Source organism: Lissotriton vulgaris, chromosome 6 (assembly GCF_964263255.1).
Source record: "Lissotriton vulgaris chromosome 6, aLisVul1.2, whole genome shotgun sequence".
NCBI classification, from domain to species: domain Eukaryota; kingdom Metazoa; phylum Chordata; class Amphibia; order Caudata; family Salamandridae; genus Lissotriton; species Lissotriton vulgaris.
The window spans coordinates 431,086,216-431,109,448 of NC_141694.1; the positions used below are offsets into that span (position 1 = coordinate 431,086,216).

General features: G+C 40.8%; 1 protein-coding gene across 1 annotated transcript in view; it reads right to left on the reverse strand.

The window, feature by feature from the left end:
• BMP5 (bone morphogenetic protein 5) overlaps positions 1-23,233 on the reverse strand; it is a 469,301-nt gene that overhangs the window by 18,769 nt on the left and 427,299 nt on the right. Inside the window, exon 5 of the mRNA XM_086926447.1 lies at positions 15,179-15,255. Within this exon, the coding sequence (XP_086782573.1) occupies positions 15,179-15,255 (77 nt within the window). The remainder of the gene's footprint in view (positions 1-15,178; positions 15,256-23,233) is intronic.

Genomic DNA, 23,233 nt, shown 5'->3' on the forward strand with positions numbered 1-23,233 from the left:
CGTGTTGAACTTCAGGCAGTTGTCCTTCATCCAGGATGAGACGTTATTGATGCAGTTGTGGAAGTTGGTCTTCATCGAGGTGGGGTCGGTGAGACACTTATCCAGCCACTCCTAAGCCAACTCAGACACTCACACACCTGCTTACACACCCATTGAGACGGTACAGAGTCAAAATATTGAGGTTTTTTTATCGACTAGACATAATATCGAGTACAAAATATAGAATGGACATAATATCGACTAGACATAATATAGACTACAAAAATATCGACTAGAAAATGTTAATATCAAATAGAATGGACATAATATCGACTAGACATAATATAGACAACAAAAATATCGAATTTAAGGTAAGTTAATATTAATTTTTAATTTTTGTGTAATATAATTCTGTAGCGTATTGTGGGTTTATAGGGAAATAGGGTGGGAAGTCATTTAATTATAATTAATTAAATATGTTATTTTATTGGTTGGTATTTATTTAGAATGAATTGTTAATTAATTATTAATTGGTAATTAATTAAAATATAATTGGTAATTCATTTTAATTGAATAATTGATAAATATGTTAATTTTAGTAATTTATTTTCTAGAGCGGGTGGTGGGTTTATAGGGGAATAGGGTGGGAAGTAATTTAATTATAATTAATTAAATATGTTATTTTATTTATTGGTATGTATTTAGAATTAATTGTTAATTAATTATTACATGGTAATTAATTAAAATATAATCGGTAATTAATTAATTGATAAATATGTTAATTTTAGTAATTTATTTTCTGTAGCGGGTTGTGGGTTTATAGGGGAATAGGGTGGGAATTAATTTAATGATAATTAATTAAATATGTTATTTATTTATTGGTATTTATTTAGAATTAATTTTTAATTAATTATTAATTGGTCATTAATTGCAATATAATTGGTATTTAATTTTAATTGATAAATATGTTAATTTTCGTCATTTATTTTCTGTAGCGGGTTGTGGGTTTATAGGGGAATAGGGTAGAAAGTAATTTAATTATAAATAATTAAATATGTTATTTTATTTATTGGTATTTATTTAGAATTAATTGTTAATTAATTATTAATTGGTAATTAATTAAAATATAATTGTTAATTAACTTTGATTGAATAATTGAAAAATAAGTTAATTGTAGTAATTTATTTTCTGTAGTGGGTTGTGGGTTTATAGGGCAATAGGGTGGGAAGTATTTTTATTATAATTAATTAAATATGTTATTTTATTTATTGTTATTTATTTAGAATTCATTGTTAATTAATTAATAATTGGTAAATAATTAAAATATAATTTGTAATTCATTGTAATTGATTAATTGATAAATATTTTACTTTTATTACATTATTTTCTGTAGTGGGTTGTCTGTTTATAGGAGAATAGCTTGGGAAGTAATTTAATTGTAAGTAATTATGGGCCAGATGTAGGTGGCCATTTACCGGCCGGTAACGGCCGATTTCAGCCGTTACCGACCGATAAATGGGTTTTTGGGATGTAGGGGACCAATTTTACCGATTCTGTAAATTTACCGAATCGGTAAAATATCGAATCAGTATTTTTACCGATTCAGCAACTTCTAGATGTAGATGGGACTCTTCTGAGTCCCAAAGGCCTTTCATATTCGGTATTTTACCACCCAATCCAATTGGGTGGTAAAATACCGAATCCAGGTGTGCATGCACATGTGTGCATGCACACCTATGCCATGTGACAGACAGACATGCCCTTAGGGCATGTCTGTGTGCCACATGGCACACATGCCTGTATTTGGGGTGCTAAAGGGTGTCAAAATGACACCCCCTGCACCCTTGCTGGAATCGGTATTTACCGAATCGGTAAATACCGATTCGGTAATGCCCATTGATTCCTATGGGCTTCAATGCCCATAGGAATCAATGGGAATTACCGAATCGGTATTTACAGAATCGGTAAATACCGAATCTTAACGATTCCGTATTTACCGATTCTGTAATACCTACACCCCCCCCCTCTATTTTACCACTTCTTAAATACTGAATCGGTAAAATTCGGTATTTAAGAAGTGGTAAAATAAAATTACCTACATCTAGGCCTATATTTTTAAATATTTTTTTGTGTCTAATTTTTATTTATTTTTATATTGTAAATTAATTTATTGGTAAATAATTTGTATTAGTAGGTAATTTTTATTATTAGTTAACTTTTATTTGTAATTTTAATCGATTAATTAATATATTTTATGAAATTGTAAAATATTTTAATTATTTTGTAATTGATATTAATAGTTATGTCATTTATATTTATATATGAAGTATTTACTTTCCCTACTATTACACTCACTGGAGTGGGAATAGTAATTTTCACTCCTACGCTATCCAATGCTTTCCCTACTGTTGCACTCACTGGAGTGGGAATAGTAATTTTTACCCCTACGCTATCCAACACTTTCCCTACTGTATGGGGTAATAGTATGGGGTAATAGTCATTTTTACCCCTACGCTATCCAACGCTTTTCCTACTGTTACACTCTCTGGAGTGGGAATAATAATTTTTACCCCTACGCTATCCAACGCTTTCCCTACTGTTGCTCTCACAGGAGTGGGAATAGTAATTTTAAACCTTACGCTATCCAACGCTTTCCCTACTGTTGCGCTTTCTGGAGTGGGAATAGTAATTTTTATACCTACGCTATCCAACACTTTCCCTACTGTTGCACTCTCTGGAGTGTGAATAGTACATTTAACCCAAAAATATTGTATATGTTTTGTTAATAATATGTATATGTGTGTGTTCGGAAGGCCATTGGATGTTGGAAGCCCCCTCCCTCTGAAGAATGCCGATGCGGCCAAAATGCATTAGGACAGCGGAGCTTGCTAAATGATGAAATAAAATGATGTTCCCTTTACCTGTGGCGTGTGCGACTCAAATTCTGTGTGTTTTAAAATGAACAATTTTTTTTTAAGTTACATTAATTATTTATTAATTTTAAGTTTATGTAAGTATTTTAGGTATGTTTAAATTAATTATATTTATTATTATATTACTTTTAAATTACTTTTAAAATATTTTTAAAATTCGATATTTTGACTGTCTATATTTTTTCCTATAGATATTTTGGAGTCGATATTTTTTTATTTACCTGTTTGTAGATAGGAAGTCGATATTCTGGCATTCTATATTTTTACCTCGATATGTTGGCAAGTCGATATTTTGACACTCACACACTCATACATCAACTGAGATACTGATGCACTCACTCACACACTTACTCTCAAAGGCTGCAGGTTACAGTTAGGAATTACAATTTTAAAAACCCTAGAAATTCACTGAAAAAAACAAAGGTTACAGGGACATCATAGCTAGGATATAGAATTAAAAAAACCTTAAAAGTCATTAAAAACCAAAGGTTACAGGGACGTTAAGGACCCTCAGAATCTAAATCTAAGGGGATTTAATCCCCTTACCAGTAGTGTGCCAGGAGTCACGGTTGCAGAGTGGTGCAGAGCCTTGGATGACCTTGCAGCAATCCTGCTGTGTGGGACTTACTGGAGGCAACAGGAAGGGTTGTTGGCCCCCAACGATCCTCAGCATTCAAAGGGACTTCTTCCCCCAACACGTTGTGTACCAGAAAGACCCTTTGCTGAGTGGTTGAGATAGCGGGCCTCTGACGACTTCACTCGGGCCAGCCTTTTTTTAAAATAAATTTTTTATTAGGGAGGGCTCACCACTCCATGCGGATTCCTGCCCCTGAGACCCCATCTCAGCGAGCCCGGCCTTTTGGCAATTGGGATAGGGGCAGCGCAGCCCCACTCCAAAGGCTGATTGCAGCCCTGAGGACTCCAAACCCTGAGATCTGGTCCTTTCTACTGGGTCTGCATTGGGACCGTGGGAGGAGCCTGAAGAAACGCCTGCGGTCCCTGCTGGCTCCCAGTCTCCTGCAGGAGCCAGCACTGATTTTATGTGCAGGGAGCTGCTAAAAATGCAGCTCCCTGTGTCTGAAAGAAATTCATCCGCTTCCATGACAGTGGGCAGGGAAACAGATGAATGCTCTGCTTCCAGCAAGCGAGAGCCAAGTCACAGCAAACAGCTATGTCCTGGGGTCGGTGTGTGTCTCTGTGGGTCTGTGAGTGGCTCTGTGAGAGCCTGTGTGGGTCTGTGAGTGGCACTATGGATCTGTAGTGCGTGTATAAGTGACTGTGTGTCTGTGAGTGGGTGTGTGAGTGGTGTTATGGGTTTTGGGCATAACTTGGGGATTTTAAAAGGGAGAACCATAGATACAGCTCTCAGCAACAGGTGACAAGAAAGAACTCCCTGGTCACATGGACGAAAAAAGCAAGGATGCAAACACCTTCATTACAAATTACAGATAACTTCTCACAGTGGAAATGCAGAGAAAGCACACTTACTTTGCCTGGCCATGGGCACGGATTTAGGATAATTAGTACTTTACAGAAGTGGAGCTTCAACTCAGGCACCTAATTTGTTTATAACTATAAGTGCTTCTAGTTGAGGTTTCCTTACTGTGAAGTCAGCATCGTGCCAGAATAAATCCAGCCCTGTGTATTTATACAAGAAGAGGCCATCATTTTGTGCAACACCCTCTACCCAAGTGGAGTACTTTCTACTAGCTAATCAGTAAATACTTCCTTATTGGGTAAATGTATAGTGTGTCTACTACACTACAGCTGTGTAAATGACACCAAGCAAATGTGTCCAGTGACCTTGCATGTCTGTAATTTGCCAATGTGAGTTCCTCGAACATCTTCAACAAATAACTTTACAAGGTGGAACTGCAGCGAAAACACACTTGGTTGTATTTGTCCTTCACAAAGTGCTTTTTTTTGGGTAGAGATGCAATCGTAATCCTAGGCATCAAGACCAGTCTCCAAAATCAGCAGCAAACACGCTCCATGGCTTTTTAGTAAACTGTCCATCATCCTGGGAAAAGGGCGGGAAGACGTTGCATACCGCTAATGTATATGGGGCGAGGCCAAACAAGCGGGGTTTTTGGGCAAGTTTACATACTTCTAGTTTTCAAAAGTTTAGAACACTATCCCTGCTCTTAGCAGCAGAGGACAAGAAAGAACCCACTTGCAACAGACACTCTGAGAGATATTGCGCTCGAGAAAAGCAAGGATGCAAACACCTCCATAGAGGATACGGATAACTTTTCACTGTGTAAATTTTGAGAAAACACTTTACCTTGGCCAAGCACACGAAGTTAGGATGATTAGTACTTTATAGAAGTGGAACTTCAAATCCGGCACAAAAAAGGGAGTGTTGCACCCCCTTTCCAGGCAGATTTCAGCCTTGGGGTCCTATCATCAGGGCTTGGCCTTTTAAATTTCTTATTTTTAATAAGGGAGAGCGGCCATGCTGCTTCCCTCTCAGGCCCATTTCAGCTCCAGATACGGCATTCCCTGGGGCCCAGCCATTAACAAGTGGGGGAGGAGAGCCACGTGGCCCCTCTCCCCAGGCCGATTTTGACCCCGGAACCCCATCCCATGAGGCCCAGCCATTTGTCCTTGGTGCCCCCAGGGCACCCAGTGTGCTTTGGGACCGTGGTGGAATCTCAACGACCCTGCGGTCCCTGCTGGCTCCCCGCCATCTGAGGGAAATTTGCTCTTCACACACAGGGAGCTACTAAACCTGCAGATCCCTGTGTGTAAAAACAATTGTTTCATCTGTTTCCCTGCTCGCTCGACAGCCGGTAGAAACAAATGAAAACTCCACTTCCAGCAAGCGAGAGCATTTCTATGCTCTCGCTTGCTGAAAGCAAAGTGTTTGCTGTGACTTGGTGGGCGCAGTTAAAGCTCCTTCCAAGCCACAGCAAATAGCTATGCCCGGGGGTGGGTTTCCCGGGACATAGCTGGAGCCAGCCCTGGGTGGTGGAGGTCTCTATAGCCAGTATGAGCTACAACAGAGGACTACACAGCACCCATCCTTTGCTTTAGTGGGGCCTGACCTGGGGATTTTATTTATTTTTTATTTATTTATTTTAGTGTTTTATAGAGCGTGAACTTGACCCAAGAGGGTATCAGAGCGCTTTACAAGATATGCAGACAATCAAAGTCTAATGTGCAGAAATATACAGAACTATACAAAAGGTTGGCTAGGGGCATGGGTGTAGGGAACATAGGGGATAATGGGGATAAAAATGTAAGATTGCAATCATAGTTAAAGTTGGTAAAAATAAAGGCCCCATAAATTCTCTGCGGGGAGACTTGGTGATCTGGGGAAGATGCGATAGTCTTAGAATCATCAGACTTGTGGCCAGGCATCAGATGAGGAATTTACCCATGAGGAAGGTTTTGGCCTCCTTCTTGAAACATGCTAGTGAAGGGATTCTTATGAAGGTGGGTGGGAAAGAGTTCCAGATTCTTGGTGCTTCCCCGATGAATGGCCTATTGTAGGTTCTTCTTTTCTGAAAAAAAAGCCGGTGGGAGTAAGAGGTTTCTGGCGGACCGGGAGCTCCTGCTTCCTCCAGATAGCACTAGTTTTTGTGCCAGATAAGCAGGGGAGTTTAAGTAAAGAGCCTTTTGTTTGATGCATGCCAGTTTCAACTGAATTCTGGCCTCTAGAGGGAGCCAGTTCAGTGCTTTCATATGTGGAGAGATGTGGTTGCATTTGCTGGTGCCGGTGAGTAGTCTAGCGGCCACGTTGAGGCAAGCTTTTAAGGGTGCTAGGTAGATCTTGGGTAGACCAGTGAGGGTGGAACAATCATATTCCAGTCTGGAGATGACTAGTGCGCGAACTGCCATTTTTAGGTCAGGAGCATCGATGAAAGGTTTCAGCTTCCATAGGTAGCTCAGGCGGAATCTAGCTGCTTTAGCCATTGAGTTGATGTGGTACCGCATGTTCAGGTTACAGTCTAGGGTAATGCCCAGGGATTTGGCAGAGTCCACAATGGTTGGCAGGCAGTTTAGGGCTGTGATGGCCTTAATCCACATCTGAATCTCAGGGTTGGCTTTAGAAGGGGAGATTAGGAGAAATTTGGTTTTCGTTGCGTTGAGTTTTAGTTGGTTAGGGGCTAGCGATTAGACAGTCAGTTTCAGGGACTCGTACAGGAAAGGGATCTCATCGAGTGAGGAGATATTGATGTATATTTGGGTATCGTCGCGTACATACGGTAGGAAATATTGGCGGTACGAAGAACTTTGGTGAATGGCTCTAAGTAAAGATTAAAGAGGGTGGGTGACTGGTTTGAGCCTTGGGGGTCTCCAAGCGTGACCAGGGTGGGAGCTGATAGGTTGCCGTTGATGAGGAATATCTGGGATCGATTATGGAGGAAGGACCAGAACCATTCTAGGCCCACCCCATCCAGACCCATCCTGAGATTGAGGTGTTCGAGAAGTTTATCATGGTTGACCGTGTCGAAGGCGGAGGATACATCTAAGAGAATTAGAAGGCAGTTTTTGCCTTGGTCTAGGGCTTCGAGGGCATTGTCCACAATGTGGAGCATAGTAGTTGCAGTGCTGTGCCCAGGTCTGAATCCAGATTGGAAGTCATCAAGTAGGTGGAAGTTGTTGATGTGCTGACTTAGTTGTTGTACACATTTCTCGAGTACTTTGGCTAGTAGCGGGATATTGGAGATACGTCTGAAATTTTTGGGGGATGTTGGATCCAGTGATGGGTTTTTTTTAAAATAAGGAGGACTTGGCCGGCTTTCAAGGGGTCGGGAATCGAGCCTTGTTGGAGAGAGGCATTTATTATTGCAGTCCAGCAAGGAACAGTGGATTAGGGGGCAGCATTGAGGCAATTGGAAGGTAGCGGGTCATTGTTAGGGTTTAGAGTAGAGAGGATTTTGGAGAAGGAGTCTTCGTCATAATATTCAAGGTCAGTCCAGAAGGCTTGCTTTTTAGGAGAGGCAAGAGGTGGTGGAGCGGAGAAAGGGGGCAGGTACGGAAGGGGTTGAGAGTAGGAGGCGGTACTGAGTTGATTCCTAAAGCTGTGGTTTTATCAGCGAAGAAAGAGGAGAATTCCTCTGACAATATTAGAGATTTGGGGGATTCTTTCGGTGTTTTAGCCAGATTGTTGGATTGGTGTTTGACCAGTTCAAAGAGTTTACGGGGTCTATTCTTGGCGCTCCGCAGTTCAGATCTGAAATATTCTTTTTTTTAATTGAGGTTGTGGTTGCTGTAGGAGTTTCACGCCTGGCGGAGAAGCTTAAGATGCATCGCAGAGGGGTGTTGTCTCCAGTGTCTTTCATATTGCCATAGGTATCTCCTCTCCATGTTGAGGAAACCAGTGAACCAGGGTTTCCTGTCTTTGACTTGTGTTCTTTTTAGCTTTAGAAGGGCAAGGTCTTCCAGAATTATTGATATAGTTGAAAAGTAATTCTCAATTGGGTCGCTAACCATGGTTATGTGCGAAGGGGGGGCAGATTTGCAGCGAGCCTCCAGTTCCATAAGGTCAAGGTTCTTAGTGTCTCTGGTCCAGCGTTTGGGAATCACCTGTTGCGGTGTCTTAGTCTTGTGGGTCCTAGGTACAATGAAGGAGATGAAGGGACGGTCAGACGAATCACATGGGTCTATGGAGATGAGCTTTAATGAGGATTCCTTAGAAATTATCCAGTCAAGGCTGGCCCCTTTTGATTGAGTTGGCAGAGAGCAGGCTTGAGTAGGGCTTGGTCAGTTAGGAGGTCTTTGATAGCATTGACTTGGGGATCTTTAGTGTCATTCCAGGGCAGGTTGAAATCACCCAGGAAAATCTCTTTGACATTGGAGGAAATCTTAGTTGTGATGATTTCCAGGAGGTGATTGGTAAAGAGCCGTTGAAGCCTAGAGGGCGGTAGAAAATGTGTAAGTTGCAGAGATGTAGTGAGTTGCTCCAAATGGACCGTGTGAGGTATTCACAGGAGTCAGTGGTGTCCAGCAAGAGTTCAGTGACAAGGAGGGAGGATTGGTAGATGCAGGCAATGCCTCCACTTTCTTGTATGAACGTCTGTCCAGTATGGCGATATTGTAGTTTGGAGGGACTAATAAGTCCAGGCAAGGGGAGGAGTATTCATTGTGCCAAGATTCTGTTAGTATAGCTAGGTCTACGTTTTTGTTCAGGATGAGGTCAGCAATATCAGCTGCATGCTTGACTGCTGAACGGTAATTGATTAAGAGACCAGATAAGGGGGGGGCTGGGGTGGTATCAGGGGTCTGGACCGACAGGACTACCGGCGCGAGGTTGCTTTTCAACACACTTCTGTTATGGAGGGTAGGTGGCCTGTTGGGGTTAATGGTGACCGTGCTGATGGGGTGACCAGGACTCTCATCTAATGGACAAGGGATGGCTTGGGCAGAGTTGTGGTCTCGGAGGATGGCTAGGATTTAGTTTCCCGTGAGGTCTAGAGGGTCAGAAGTAGCGGTGGTAGAGGTGCAGGAGAGTGCAAGAGCTCGGGATTTCTCCTCTGAGAAGTGGCAAGGTTGTTTGCGTGGGCGATGATGTCTCAGAAGTAGCGGCAGTGGATGCTTGGGAGACTCGGTGATCGGTGGGGGGTATGAGGTGACTTGAGGTTAGCAAGGGAGAGCTCGGCTAGGTGAAGGAGGTTCATAAGGGCCTGAATGGAGCTATGGATGCTCTGGGTTAGTTTAGTCGCTCTTGAGTGCAGAGTTTCGAGCTCAATATGAGCTGAGGGTGCGAGTGAGCAAGGAGGCAAAGGTTCAGGAGCAGTACAGGAGGCCTGTAAGGGTGGAAGGGTGGAAGGGGAGGTAGGTTGGTTTGAACAGACTCCAGGGTCTTTGGAGTACCTAGCTCGCAAATCTGGTGGATGGCTGGAGGGGAGGAGGTTGGAGGTTTGGGGGCGTCTCTGCTGGATTTGCCAGTGGGCGAGCAATAACGGTGAAGGTGATCAGTGTTGGGAGCCATAGGGGGGTTAGTTTGGACTGTGCCTGGGGTCAGTGGGACCGTACCAGTCTCCCTGTAGGTGGGTGGTGCAGGGAGGGCAAGAATCAAGGGTACCGGGGAGAGTCCGTGGTCGTGGTCAGTAGGCATGCTGGGGGGATGGGAAGAACTGCAGTGGAAACCCTGTGGGGGTGTGCGAGTGGTCGGGCTTGGTAGATTGGCAGGACAGTGTGTTATTGGTGCAGGTGTTAGTCACCCTATTTGTGTTGTGCACATGGTTTCTGAGGAGGATAAGAAGGTCTGCGAATTTATTAAGGTTATTGGTAAAGGCTTGGATCAGAATGATGCCATTTTTGTAGAGGGTGATGGTAAGGTCCACTCTTAGGGTAGAAGAGGGAGCAATTGTGAGTTTGGTGCCGTAAGGGATGTTTCCGGTAGAGCGAACGTTAAGAAGGTGTGTCAAGGTTTTGCGCCAGATGGCAGTTCTTCTTGAAAAAAAGATAAGGTCATTTATGCAAATGCCATTGTCCGCGTTGAAGCGCAGGTCAGATATCAGCATCTCAGGGTGGCGTGCTTGAAGGATTTAGCGGCGGTTTTGGAGAGGTTGGGGGGTAGACCAGCGTGTAGGAGTATTCCCCTGTCCACTTCAAGACATATAGCAGTCCTGGGGCCGAGATAAATAGTAATATTTAAAAGGATGTTTTTACATGTCAAAAGGGTTATTTTTAATGGGTCCCACTGAAGGTTTACAGTACACTGCAAAAGGGTAGACCTGAAGCCATGTTTGAACTGCCACTATAGTTGATGGAACAATAGGTGTTGTAGTCTACTAGTGGCATTACTTCCAGGCCCTGGATGCACTTTTTACATCATATTCCAGGGACTTACAGGCTGGTTAAATGTGCTAATCAACAATAAGCCGATGTTATCATGGTTTACGGAGGAGCACGGCTGCTTTACTACCGGTTAGGAGGGGCAAAATGCATTCAGTTGTAATCCCAGCAAAAATATAGAGTCCAGAAAAAGAAATAAAATCTGTGTGGCCATGCAGAAAAGATAGTTTTCCTACAACATAAACTCAAATGTCTTGTTGTCAATGGTCTGATTTAAAGGCACAAGGGACCAAATCTAATGGGTCAAGCCTTTGGGACAGTTTGGCTTTCCCAATGGGCTTTAATAATGCTGAACACCATCCCAGGTGCTGTGTACCATGAATAAAGAATGTAAAAAATCATTTTTGATGCAGATGACTACAGTATTTGGTAGGCACACGCACTACACATATGTGCACCTGCAAAATGACACAGGCACTTTTATTTTTATTTCGAGAAACTGATTCAAGGTATTGGTAGCTATAAAGAAAAACAAAAGGCTGGGCAAGGAGGTGGGAGCCAAATGGGGGTTCTGGGCAGTTGGGGAAGCAAAATGGGGTATACAGGCATGGAGAAGCAACATGGGGTACGGAAACAATACAGAAAAGTCAGAGCAGCTCAAGGCAAGACAAGCAACAGGAAGGGAGCACAGAAGCGCATGCTGTGATAGAGAAATACGAAGATGAGAAAGCAACACATGGGATGGAAACAACAAGGAAAGGGTAGAGAAGCGCATGGCAAGAAACAGCAACACAGAGGCCGGGAGGTGAGGGTGAGCACAGAAGCACACGGTTAGACAGAGCAACACAGAGACGAGGGCAGAGAAGCCAATGGTGAGAGAGCTACATGGAGATGGGAGGGCCCAGAAGCACATAGTGAGACACAGCCAAACAGAGCTGGGGGTACAGAGGAGCACACGGTGACTCACAGCAACAAAGAGATGTGGGCAGGGATGTGTAGGAGGGAGACACATTAAAGAAGTAGCATCAAAAAATGAGCTGTGTAAAAAGCAGTGCAAGGAAACAGTAATGTGACAATGCTCCAGAGGAGGAACAAACTTATGATGGGATAGTGATGCAATAAGGCCAACCAACGATAAACAATAGGAGGACTTAAAGCCTACTGTAAGATTACAATTATCTGGCAACAGACAGCGCAGGCAGTGCTGTTGAAGGCAAGACCTAAAAATGGCACCACACATTTCAGTGCACCAGAGCACTGGATGAGGCTACTGCTGCATTTGTGCATTAGAAAATGACCACTTGTGGCCACCCATCCTTCCTATGACAGCAGGGTTTAGGCATCTCTAGGGGTGGATAATACATTGCCATCTAGGGTAGAATGGGCTTACAAGGGGGCAAAGCACCCACTGAAATATGCTTGCAGACAAGGTGACCAGACACATGCACTTACATTCACTTGCCAGGTGGCAGGTGAAAGGCGTCTGAGAGGCAGAATTTGAGGTGGCAAGCGATTAGCCTCTGACTGCCTCATCACAGTCTGAGTGGGGAAGAGAAATACAGAACAGCTTGGTAGTAGCGGCCAATTGTCTTAATTCTAAACTGCACATAAAAGGTCGAGTTGGCGGGCACATGTAAAGTAATTGTGCAAATTAATTTCTACAAAAGGTCCTGAATGGTGCAAAAATAATATTGCACTCAGATAAAGAGCAATGTACAATGTCCATTTCATGAATAGCTGTAGCATTATATAATATATAGGAGCCTGCATTTCTTACAAAAAGTGTGTTTTGAATTCCCTTACTACAGGTGTATTGTGACATCTCTAGTCATCTGTAATAAATAACGTAGCTGCTCAACCATAATAACTTCTTACTGTCGAGTTCTGATGTCACAATGCCTGCTGCCAGAGCAAGCAGTCTAAGGGAAAGACTGGACACGAAATCAATGGTACAATGGGGTTGTGGTTCGGAGGTATTGTGCCTTAGTGAGGGGCTTAACGTAGGTTTAAAGACTTCTTCTTAGAGAACATAATTCCCAGTAAGTAGATCTGATTGTCCCTTTCCTCAGTGCCAAGCAAGGTTAAGAGTTGTACACAGTCGGATCCTCAAAAATAGAGTTGAAAAATCCATAATAGGTAGCTGTGACCATGTTGAATACAGAACAGTTTATAATTTGTAATAACCACAGTATTATATGATTGCCTTTTCATAGTCTTTCTTTTGAAAGGTGCAGTTCCTCATTTCATCTCAAGGACAAAACGACATTAAGAAATGATTAGATTATCACTTTCAGTTTTGAATCATAATGTAACGTACTCATGAAGCACTGGAGACACTAGTGCCATTGTTGACCATTGCGTAGAAGATGAGCCGAGTGTATATGCTTTGTGACCACTTCCCTTCACCAACCTTCCACTTACTCACTCACACTGTGCTTCAAAGATTACAGCTGTTCTGTGTTGAATAATAGTTATGTTTCAAATGATGGTGAAATATATGTTCACTTTTCTTGTCTTGTGACAAAGCAATACATTTACCTTATTACATAAATGAGCAAGTATGCTGAACAATGTCCTGCCATTTGCACTGACACTAGTGAAATATCATGATGTGTAGTTAAGATCAAGTAAAAATTGCCCCTGTTGTACCAGTTAACCTTATAGTGGCATTTTTGTGCTAGGTGGGTGTTGCAAAGGTATTGGCTGTGCAAAGCTGCCAGGCACCGGTGCACATGAATATAATCTGATTTGCAGAGTTACTGAAAGAGAAATATAAATACGTTTTTGTAGAGCACACAAAACAACCCCATCAAACATTTACTTCATTCAATATACATTGAAGGTGATGAACATAAGCTTGACTCCCATTTTATAAATTATGAACAATATTTTTAAAATAAATTGTCCAGAACAGGGGACAGGAGGGTGTGTACTTGGTATGGTGGCCTTATTTCAAAATAGATAGTTTCATTGAGAATGGATTTTTGCTCTAATGAAACGGTTCCAGTAGAACTTGTTGTTTTCTCAACTAACTGCTAGTGATTGAAGCTTGGCTTCTGTATACTTTTATATCATAGCCTTTGGCTTGTCTGGAAAAGAGGCAACTAATCCAAAAATTCAAACTAGCAGCTTTGCATTGATGCCTGAATGTGCGTGCCAATGAGAAGGCAATGTGCAAGCAATTAGAACTGTTCAACAGAAAACCTTTGAGAGTGCGACATTATCTTATGCAAACCAATTTCTTCGTGTTTGCCTTTCTTCACAGAAAATATTATTTTAGCTTTTCCGTCGTGGGAAACGAGCAGTCGTTTCGACTTCTGTGCAGATATCAAATGTGTGCTGGTATCATTTACATGAGTATAAATCAAAGTCAGGCCTATTTCGAACCACTTCCCATGTACATTTCACTTGGACGAATCAGAGAAATTTGGAAATAATCATTCAGTGTGCTGTGTTTACTGACTTTGTCAATGTGTGGCTAATTAGGGCTAAAAGCAACATGGAACACAAAGGGGCCATGACATTTCTAATCTAATAAGAATTTCCTCAAGCTTTTCCTTTTCAACCTAGCACCCTGATATGATTTGTGCTGGGGTATGAACCTTTCCTTCACCACATGTGCAACAAAATAAATCATATGCAGGGTATGGGCTGGAAATAGTTCAAGCATCTGATATCCAGGACGGTCACGCATAAACTCCCATTCTAAATCCTCAGTGAGACGGCTCACCACATAAAGATCTGTCCAGTGTGACCCTTTGTCTCGCCATTTGCAGACACAGTGTCTCTCCAGAGTCGTGCCTTCCATCAGTACAAAGTGGTCACCGTCTACGACTGTGCAGGATTTAGATTTTGGAGCCTAAAGCCAAAGGGTGAGGTAACTGTGAGACTCTCTGGGTCATTGAGACCGGCCAAGAGTTGAAACTGTACTCCGAAGCGTGAGGCTGACACCCAATGAGTGACACCTGGGGCTCCTGCTAAGTCTGCCCGACCACATCAATATAATATTTATTTTGAAATGCAACCAACTCTGTTTATGTCACCAGATATGTAAGTATAAAACAGCCATGGAATGTAAAGACAACTTGCCTGTTAAAATGGGGATACATTTTCGTGGCTATCCTTAACAAAACTCCAAGCTACTTTATGGAGACGAATATTGTAAAGAAACGGAACCGAAGAATTCAAAATGGAAGGCGTAAATCATGAGGGCACGTGCTACGGTGTGAATCCGGAAGCTTACAGGCTTGTGGTTAAGAGCCCGACTATGGTCGAGCTGAGATGATAAATCAGGTATTCATGTCGACCTAACTTGGCTGACTAACAAATATGCATCTAGCCCGGTCACTGTTGATGATTATAAATCTTATTGTGTGGGGCCGTGAGGAGAGCTGTGGCCGCGTCAGAGGCATGAAGATCTAAACCATTGTTTTCATAGATAAGAGTAGTTAACATGACAGAGGACAAGAAGAAAACGAAACACATGGAGGTGTAAGGGAAGTTGAAACAACTCGTACCTGCCAGCCCAAATCACGAAAGCTCACATACAGCTCATGTTTCTTACAAGCCTGTTTTTGTTCGCTGGTACTGTAATCTGCGGAGAGAAATAGATATTTAGTGCTGGCAGTCTGAAAGCAGTACTGGTATTAGCAATGGAACAAACGATATGAAAGAAAGCAGAAAACACCCGAGCAAATGGAAATGAAAAGCGAGTTCAATCTCTAGTGACTCTGCAGCACAGAGCATCACCTTCACTTACACTGGGCAAGTTTCACAAACTCACTTTGTCATTTCATTACTTTACGGTCATAAATAGCTGGGTTTGCAACTACTAAGCATTCATTAAAGCAGTCAGAAATCCATGTATTACTGCATATTGCGTCAGCTGTGAGTAAATTGCAGGCAATGGATGGGAAGTGGGTGATTCAAGTTTCGGTTTGACTCAAAACTTTGTGACAGCCCGAAAAAACATCAGTTGAAGGCTGCTCACAAGCCTGACGCTGACCCTTTCTCACTGTCGAAATAGCAAATGGACAAAGACTTACACCATTCAAAGGCAGGATTACATCTCTTTCCGGGCTGTGAATGAGAAAGGATCAACCCAAATATCAAGGAAAAGTAGGAAAAGTGATTTCACCACAGGGAAAAATGTTTCACCAAGAAGAAACAAAGATTTGGGAGTGACATGATTTACCAGTAGTGCGACTGGCACAGCTTTCCAACAACTTTCCAGACACAGTAATGAAAAGTTTTGTGATTAGCCGTAACTCGTAAATCTACACCCAATTCTAAGAGCATGTGTAAAGGTATGTTTTTTTGGGTGTTATTTGTTAATCGGGTCCATGCATTCATCTGTATCTTGCGATCTGAGTGAGTCTTATGCCCATTTCAGCTATTCAAAATACATGTGGACACAACAGCTGAGCAACAAAAAAAAATATGGAATGGTGGCTAATGGGTTTACTAGTATCCATATTATAGAAAGATTGTATTTCCCAAGGGCAAAATGGGACAAACAGATTGTGAATATATGTGTGTTTTTGAAATAATTTTAACATGTAATTTCATAAAGAACCACTAGTTTACTAGTTTATTCATAACACAAATATTAGGTAGATCCGATTTCAGCTACTTGTGTAATAGAACATGTGACATATTTAATTTACGCTAAATGTTGACAAATGTATCACACCTGAAAGGTAAAATGCATGATTTTTTCCAATTCTTATTTTTCAAATACAATAAAAGTAGGAATAAATCAGTTTATGTCATGCTTGTCTTGCTACACCAGTTGCTCCATTACCAACAACAGAGGCAATACGATTAACCATTCACACTGAAACTTATACAAATGCACGATGGTCACCTTGAAACATTTTTCTTTTACCAAAAATACAAAAAAGAAACACATAAAAATGAATCCTAGAAGTTCACTGTGCATAAACACACGAGTCTGCCATCTTGTAATTTTTATTTACTTTATTCTTTAATCACCATTTAAAAGTTGTAGACAGACATCTCATCATTGCAGAGTAAAAAATAAAGTATGCATAGGTATACCACATGATGGAAGAAGTCGCGATCACCCGAGGGCAAGTGCATAGCTGCTGGGTATTCACAAAATAATTTAAATAAAAAGAGTGAGGGGAAGTGGAAGTAAACTGAATGGGGCAGCAACAAATGGGAAAAGAGGGAGCCGACTAGTGACAGTATGCAGCTACCAGCCCCTTGCAAAAAAAGAAAAACAAATGAAACATGTAAATAATAAACGGAGGGAGAGGGAAGTTGTGGATGCAGGGATTGGCAGCAAATGGGAAAAACGAGCAGGCCCTGGTCAAATCATTATAATAATATATTTAAAATAAAACAGCAGTGGCAGAGGGAATATGAGGAAGAGAGTGTGGAAAGCGATGCACTCACATGGATACTGAAATGCAAATAAATATCCCACTTACAGTAGCAGTGGAAGGATACAAATCATTCGATCTTAAATGACGTAAAGCAAAAGAAAGATTCCACTCACAACAGCAGTGGATACAAGTCATCCAAATTCAAATGACGCAAAGCAGTAACGTGCCAGGGACGGACAAGAACGTGGAGGAAAGTAATTGAAAAGGAAGCCGGAAGATGAGACAGACAGAAAAGACATTCAATCGTGAACATGGGCTGACAAATATCATATTTAATCATAGACAAAAGATCCTGAAGACCTCAATATGGTGTTGATGAGATGAGTATGCTGTATTTTCTTTTTTTGCTCCAGTGTAAGTGAATATGTAAAAGGGCCCAGGGATGTCAAACTAAATTTCATGTGAATTCCTGCTTGCCAGCCAATATATAGAGAAATATTGTTCCATTCTAGCTGTGGAGAGAAGCATGAGGGACATCTGACACACTCTGTCTCCTCTCAGCATGCATTGGTAAAATAATGCTACATAAATTAATGTCTTTGCATTAGGGAAGGGGTGACCATAACTGACACGCAAAGGCAGATGAAGAGGCCGTCTAGACAAATAAGGGGAAATTAGCAACGATAGCCCCAGAGGAGCAAGATAATGGTAATATACAAAGACATACATAAACAGCAAAACTAACATTGCAAGGAAAAAAGTTATCACTGCAGGAGGAATAGGTTGATTGACAGCGAGATCAAAGGGAAACATAGTAAACCGACACAGGATATCTGTATTGCCTGAAGTGCAATAATTTCATTAATTTGTCAGGTATTGAAAAGATGATCATGACAGTAATCTAAGGTGTGAAATTCTAAGAGGAATTAAATACAAAGCTGAAATTTAAATCCAATGAAGAGTATGGCATAGTGGTGGGTGGAAAGGAAATGAGAGGTGAAGCTGGACAGGAACATTGAGCAGAAAAAACAGGTTCTCTGGCTTGTTAGGATTGAGTTTTAAAAATGGGAGGTCATCTAATCTTCAATTGCTGACAAGCATGCAGTGAGCTTAGAAATGGGAAACCGGACCATAGGAAGAAACAATAGGACTGCAGGAAGCAAGAAACAAGGGACGCAGAGCTTTTTGATTATCTTACTTCCCACGACTTGGTTGATTTACTTGAAATCCTAGTGAGTCTGGCGTTTGAAAGATCCAAAAGAGTCACCAGCTGCCTTACTTAAGTTGCACTTAAAAAAATTCCTCTACTGCTGCTAACGGAGAATGTACAGAAAACCCACGGCCTTACACTATAATGGGTTAATACATACAAATATGGAGTCCATGCTCAAGGCAATTTGTGCCTCAAACATGGACACTGGATGGTTTAATAGGGTCTGCTCCCTGGCAAATAGGAAGTTGAGGAAAGCCCTATACGCCCACCCCGAGAATAAGACCGAAATTTCCCTGGCACAAACTGAGTACAAAACCACACTTACAAATAGTAAGAAGGCAGTATATAATGAAGACTGGGAACATCTGGAGCTGGCCTCCCAGAGGAAAAGACAGTACATTATTTGGGATTAGTAAAGTTAATCTGAGCCAGGAACACTTCCATCATTCCTCCTCTCCAAAATAACATCTCAGGTGCGGACTGGATTTCGCACTTTGCTTCCATCTACCACATTGAGGCTGAGTCAATTATGTCTGTTACCGTCCTTAAAAGACTGCAGATTTCCCCCCCAATTTTATTAACTTTGGAGGAAGTTGAGTAGGCCATCCACCATAGTAAGGGTGGGAAAGCCCCAGGTCCAGACGGGGTACCAATAGATATGGTGAAATCTATGCCCGAAATATGGGATCCCCTCATCACAAACACATTTAACACCTCCCTATGTACAAATATTCCCCCGTCATGGTCTACCGCCTCAATTGTACCCATATTCAAAAAGGGTGAATGTATGTCGCCTAAATGCTATCGACCTATCTCGCTCATCGACAGCACTATTACAATTATCATCATTTACGACTGTTTGGTTGAATGGGCAGCTGACAAGGACATACTCTCCACTTTTCAATCCGGATTCCAAATTGGCAGCTGACAAGGACATACTCTCCACTTTTTAATTCGGATTCCAGCCAAAACTTGGAACCAACAAACAATACCTGAATCTGGCCATGACCATATCTAAATACACTAAGGCCAAGCGTTACCCCATTTATTTAGCTTTCATGGACTTGTCCACCGCTTTTGGATCAGTGAACAGAACCATACTTTGGGTAATGTTGCTGGATCTAGTTGTGGACCTAGCTCTGGTGAATCTTTTGTACTGCTTGCACTCCAATCTCTTAGCTGGAGTTCGGTTTAAATTCAAATGGGGAGCTTTCTACTGATTTCCCCCTGTAGAGTGGAGTGAGGCAGGGTTGTATATTCGCACCTTTATAATTTATCTTATATATCAATGGTTTAACAGCCCATTTATCTGTTCCACAAACAGATATACCCAGAACTGCAGGCTTCCCAGTCCGCGCTTTACTGTACGCAGACAATGCGGTATTGTTAGCCCTTACCCCAAAATCACTGAGACATCAGGTGGATTGCTTTGAATCTTTTATGCACAATTTGAACCTAAACACAAATTATTTAAAGTCGCACATCATCTCCTGAGGTCCGGGTAAATTAAGGCTAGATAAAATTTGTATCAAGGGGCACGTTTTGATGACTATTGAGAATTTTTGTTATTTAGGTTTAACTTCAACAGAATAATGGACTGCTCATCTTGCTCAGGACTGTGCAAAATTAAATAAAACCACGGGTACTGTTTGTAACGTTATTAGACTGCAAATTAGGGGTACTGTGCTTCCACCACTGAAAGTTTACAACTCGCATTGTATCAGTGTAGCTACCTACGGATCTGGAGTATGGGGTTTCAGTAAACCCTGTTCTCTTCAGGCAGAGGAAACACGCTTTTTGCAAAGGCCGCTAGGCCTCTCCCAGTCTTATTAACCACTTTGACTTAAACCAGGATTTTATTGAGGATATGATTCAGCTGGCACCGCTTTTATTATGGGTCAGCATTTGGTTGAATCCAGCCGCTAAACTCTGTAAGGACATTATATCTGGCTGCCAGATGTTGGACAAGGCATGCTCCATACCCTGGCTGAGTTATATACAGGACACCCTTGGTTTCCTCGGCTTATCCTGGTGGTTTACTGAACCCAGACGTATACCCAAAAATGCCAAGCTGGAGGTGAACACATTATTTAAGGACTACTGTGTAAATATGAGGCTGAAACACGAGTTATCTAAACCCTCGTTGTTGCATCACTGTTTGTACCTGTCGCTTGATCTGCCAAGATGGGAGCGCTCTCATATTTCCGTTTCAGAACAGAGACAATTTATTGGTCTTTATTTTTCAAACCTTTTGTAGACTTAGAGGGTAATATTGTCTTCTGTCCCTACCAGCCGCGGTAGGTAGTGGGAGTACCTGCTGGGTGGTGACGTGGGAAGGGGGCAGGGTTGGAGGTAGTAATCTATGGATTACGGAGGTTTACTGGTAAGTAAACATATAAATAAATAAAACAAATTTTGTTGCGTGCACTGCATCCCCAAATGCGATGCAGTGCGCGCAATGAAATTCGTTTTATTTATTTATATGTTTACTTACCTGTAAACCTCCGTAATCCATAGATTACTACCCCCACCCAGCCCCTCCCTCTCCCCCCTTCACCGCCCGACAGGTACTCCCACTACCGACCGCGGCTGGTCCCTATGATAATCATTCTGTACAGTCATTATTGCACTTTATGTTCTTCTGTAAACTGCACAGCCTGACACGAAAGCAGTTTTTGAGACCCTTGTTACGGAGGCTAACAATCCCTGTGTGTAACAGAAATTGCATTCATTGTCTGTCCTTTTTTGAAAACAGCATTTAGGGTCAGATGCACCATGATGGAATAGTCTGTCAGATTGTTTTAGTGGATTATGGTTTAGCATATAGAGTTGGCACAGAGGTCGGGTCTACTCCTGGCTGAGGGTAGAAGCGCATGGCAGGCCCTAGTTGAGGTTTTTGTTCTCTCTCTCCCTCTCTCTCCTTCATATTCTCGCCTATCTAGACTTAATACTTATAATATTTCAATGGGGTACTGAAACCGGTTTTCAATTTGTGCTTTTCTGTCCATTACTACTATGGTTATTTAACGTATCACCAAATGTGTTGCTGAACTTTAAAAGCCTTTGTTATGCAATCATTTTTAAACAGTTTTTAAAATATGATCATTTTAAAAGGGTTATGAGTGATTACAACTTTGTGTAATATTTTCATGTACTTTCATGGCCTGGTTAGACGGAATAAAGTTATATTGAATTGGAATAGTGTTGAGAGAGCAAATAAGCAGATTGAGGAAAGAGATTTGGGGGAACCCTGAAATGGAAGTGGATAGGATGCGGAAGTACAACCTCACAAGGAATCAAAGGATGAGCACAGAGAGATGTATGAAGAAAGCCAGTTATGAACAGACCCCCAACGCCAGAGAGTGTAGCGAAGAAAAAAGGGCAGAATCTTCCGTGTTAAAATCAGCAAAGTATGGGCAAATTAAAATTTTAAACAGCAGTTACATTGGTAAAAATCTGAGACTATTGAAAGAACCAATTGCTGTAACCACCTCCCAACTTCAAAGATGTTCTAATCGGTAAACAGTCATAATATTGATTCCAAAATATAGAATGGACAAAATATTGAATGGACACAATATAGTGGTTACAAATATCGAATTTAAGGTAAGTAATATCGATTTTCAAACTATAGAAGTCAAAATATCGAAATATACAATATAGGCATTAAATATATCGATTTTTTAATAATATGATTTTTTTAAAGTGTTTTGTATGTTAGTATATGTGTGAAAGGTGTATATTAATTTTTATATTGTATGTTTAATGTATTTTAAGTAATGAATTTTATGTTATTTAATTTTTGCGTAATTTAATTCTGTAGCGGGTTGTGGGTTTATAGGGGAATAGGGTGGGAAGTAATTTAATTATAATAAATTAAATATTAATTTTGAGCAATTATTATTAATTTTTAATTACATTTTGCTTTTTAGTTCTGTAGCGGGTTGTGGGTTTATAGGGGAATAGGGTGGTAAGTAATTTAATTGTAATTTATTAAATATTTTTATGTATTTATTGGTATTCATTTTGAATTTATTGTTATTTTTTAATTGGTAATTAATTTTTATTAATTGCCAATTAATTTGTATTAATTGATTAATTGTTAATTATGTTAATTTTCTAAATTTATTTTCTGTAGTGGGTTGTGGGTTTATAGGGGAATAGGGTGGGATGTAATTTAATTGTAATTAAGTAAATACATTTTTTCATTCATTGGTATTGATTTTAAATGTATTGTTAATTAATGTTTAATTGGTAATTAATTTCTATTAATTGGCAATTAATTTTTATTAATTGGTAATTATTTTGTATTATTTAAATATTTGATAATTATGATAATTGTATTAGTGTATTTTCTGTAGTGGGATGTGGGTTTATAGGGGAATAGGATGGGAAGTAATGTAATTGTAATTAATTACATGTTAAAAATACTTTTTCTGTATTGATAATTAATTTACAGTTAATTTTTAATTGGTATTAATTTGTATTATTAATTCGTTTTTGTTATTGAAAATTAATTAGTTGTTAAATAATTATGAATAGGTTATTAATTTTTAATAACTAATATGTAGTTGTATTTCTAATTAATCATTACATAATAGTAAATTGGTTATTAATTTCAATTAATGTTTTATTGGGATTGATATTTAATTTATTTTTAATAATATATTAAATCATTACTTTCCCTACTGTTAAACTCACTGGAGTGGGAATAGTAATTTTCACCCTCCCGCTATCCAACGCTTTCCCTACTGTTGCACTCTCTGGAGTGGGAATAGTAATTTTTACCCCTACGCTATCCAAAGCTTTCCCTACTGTTGCACTATCTGGAGTGGGAATAGTAATTTTCACACTCCCGCTATCCAACGCTTTCCCTACTGCTGCACTCTCTGGAGTGGGAATAGTATTTTTTACCCCTACACTATCCAACGCTTTCCCTACTGTTGCACTCTCTGGAGTGGGAATAGTAATGTTTACCCCTATGCTACCCAATGCTTTCCCTACTGTTG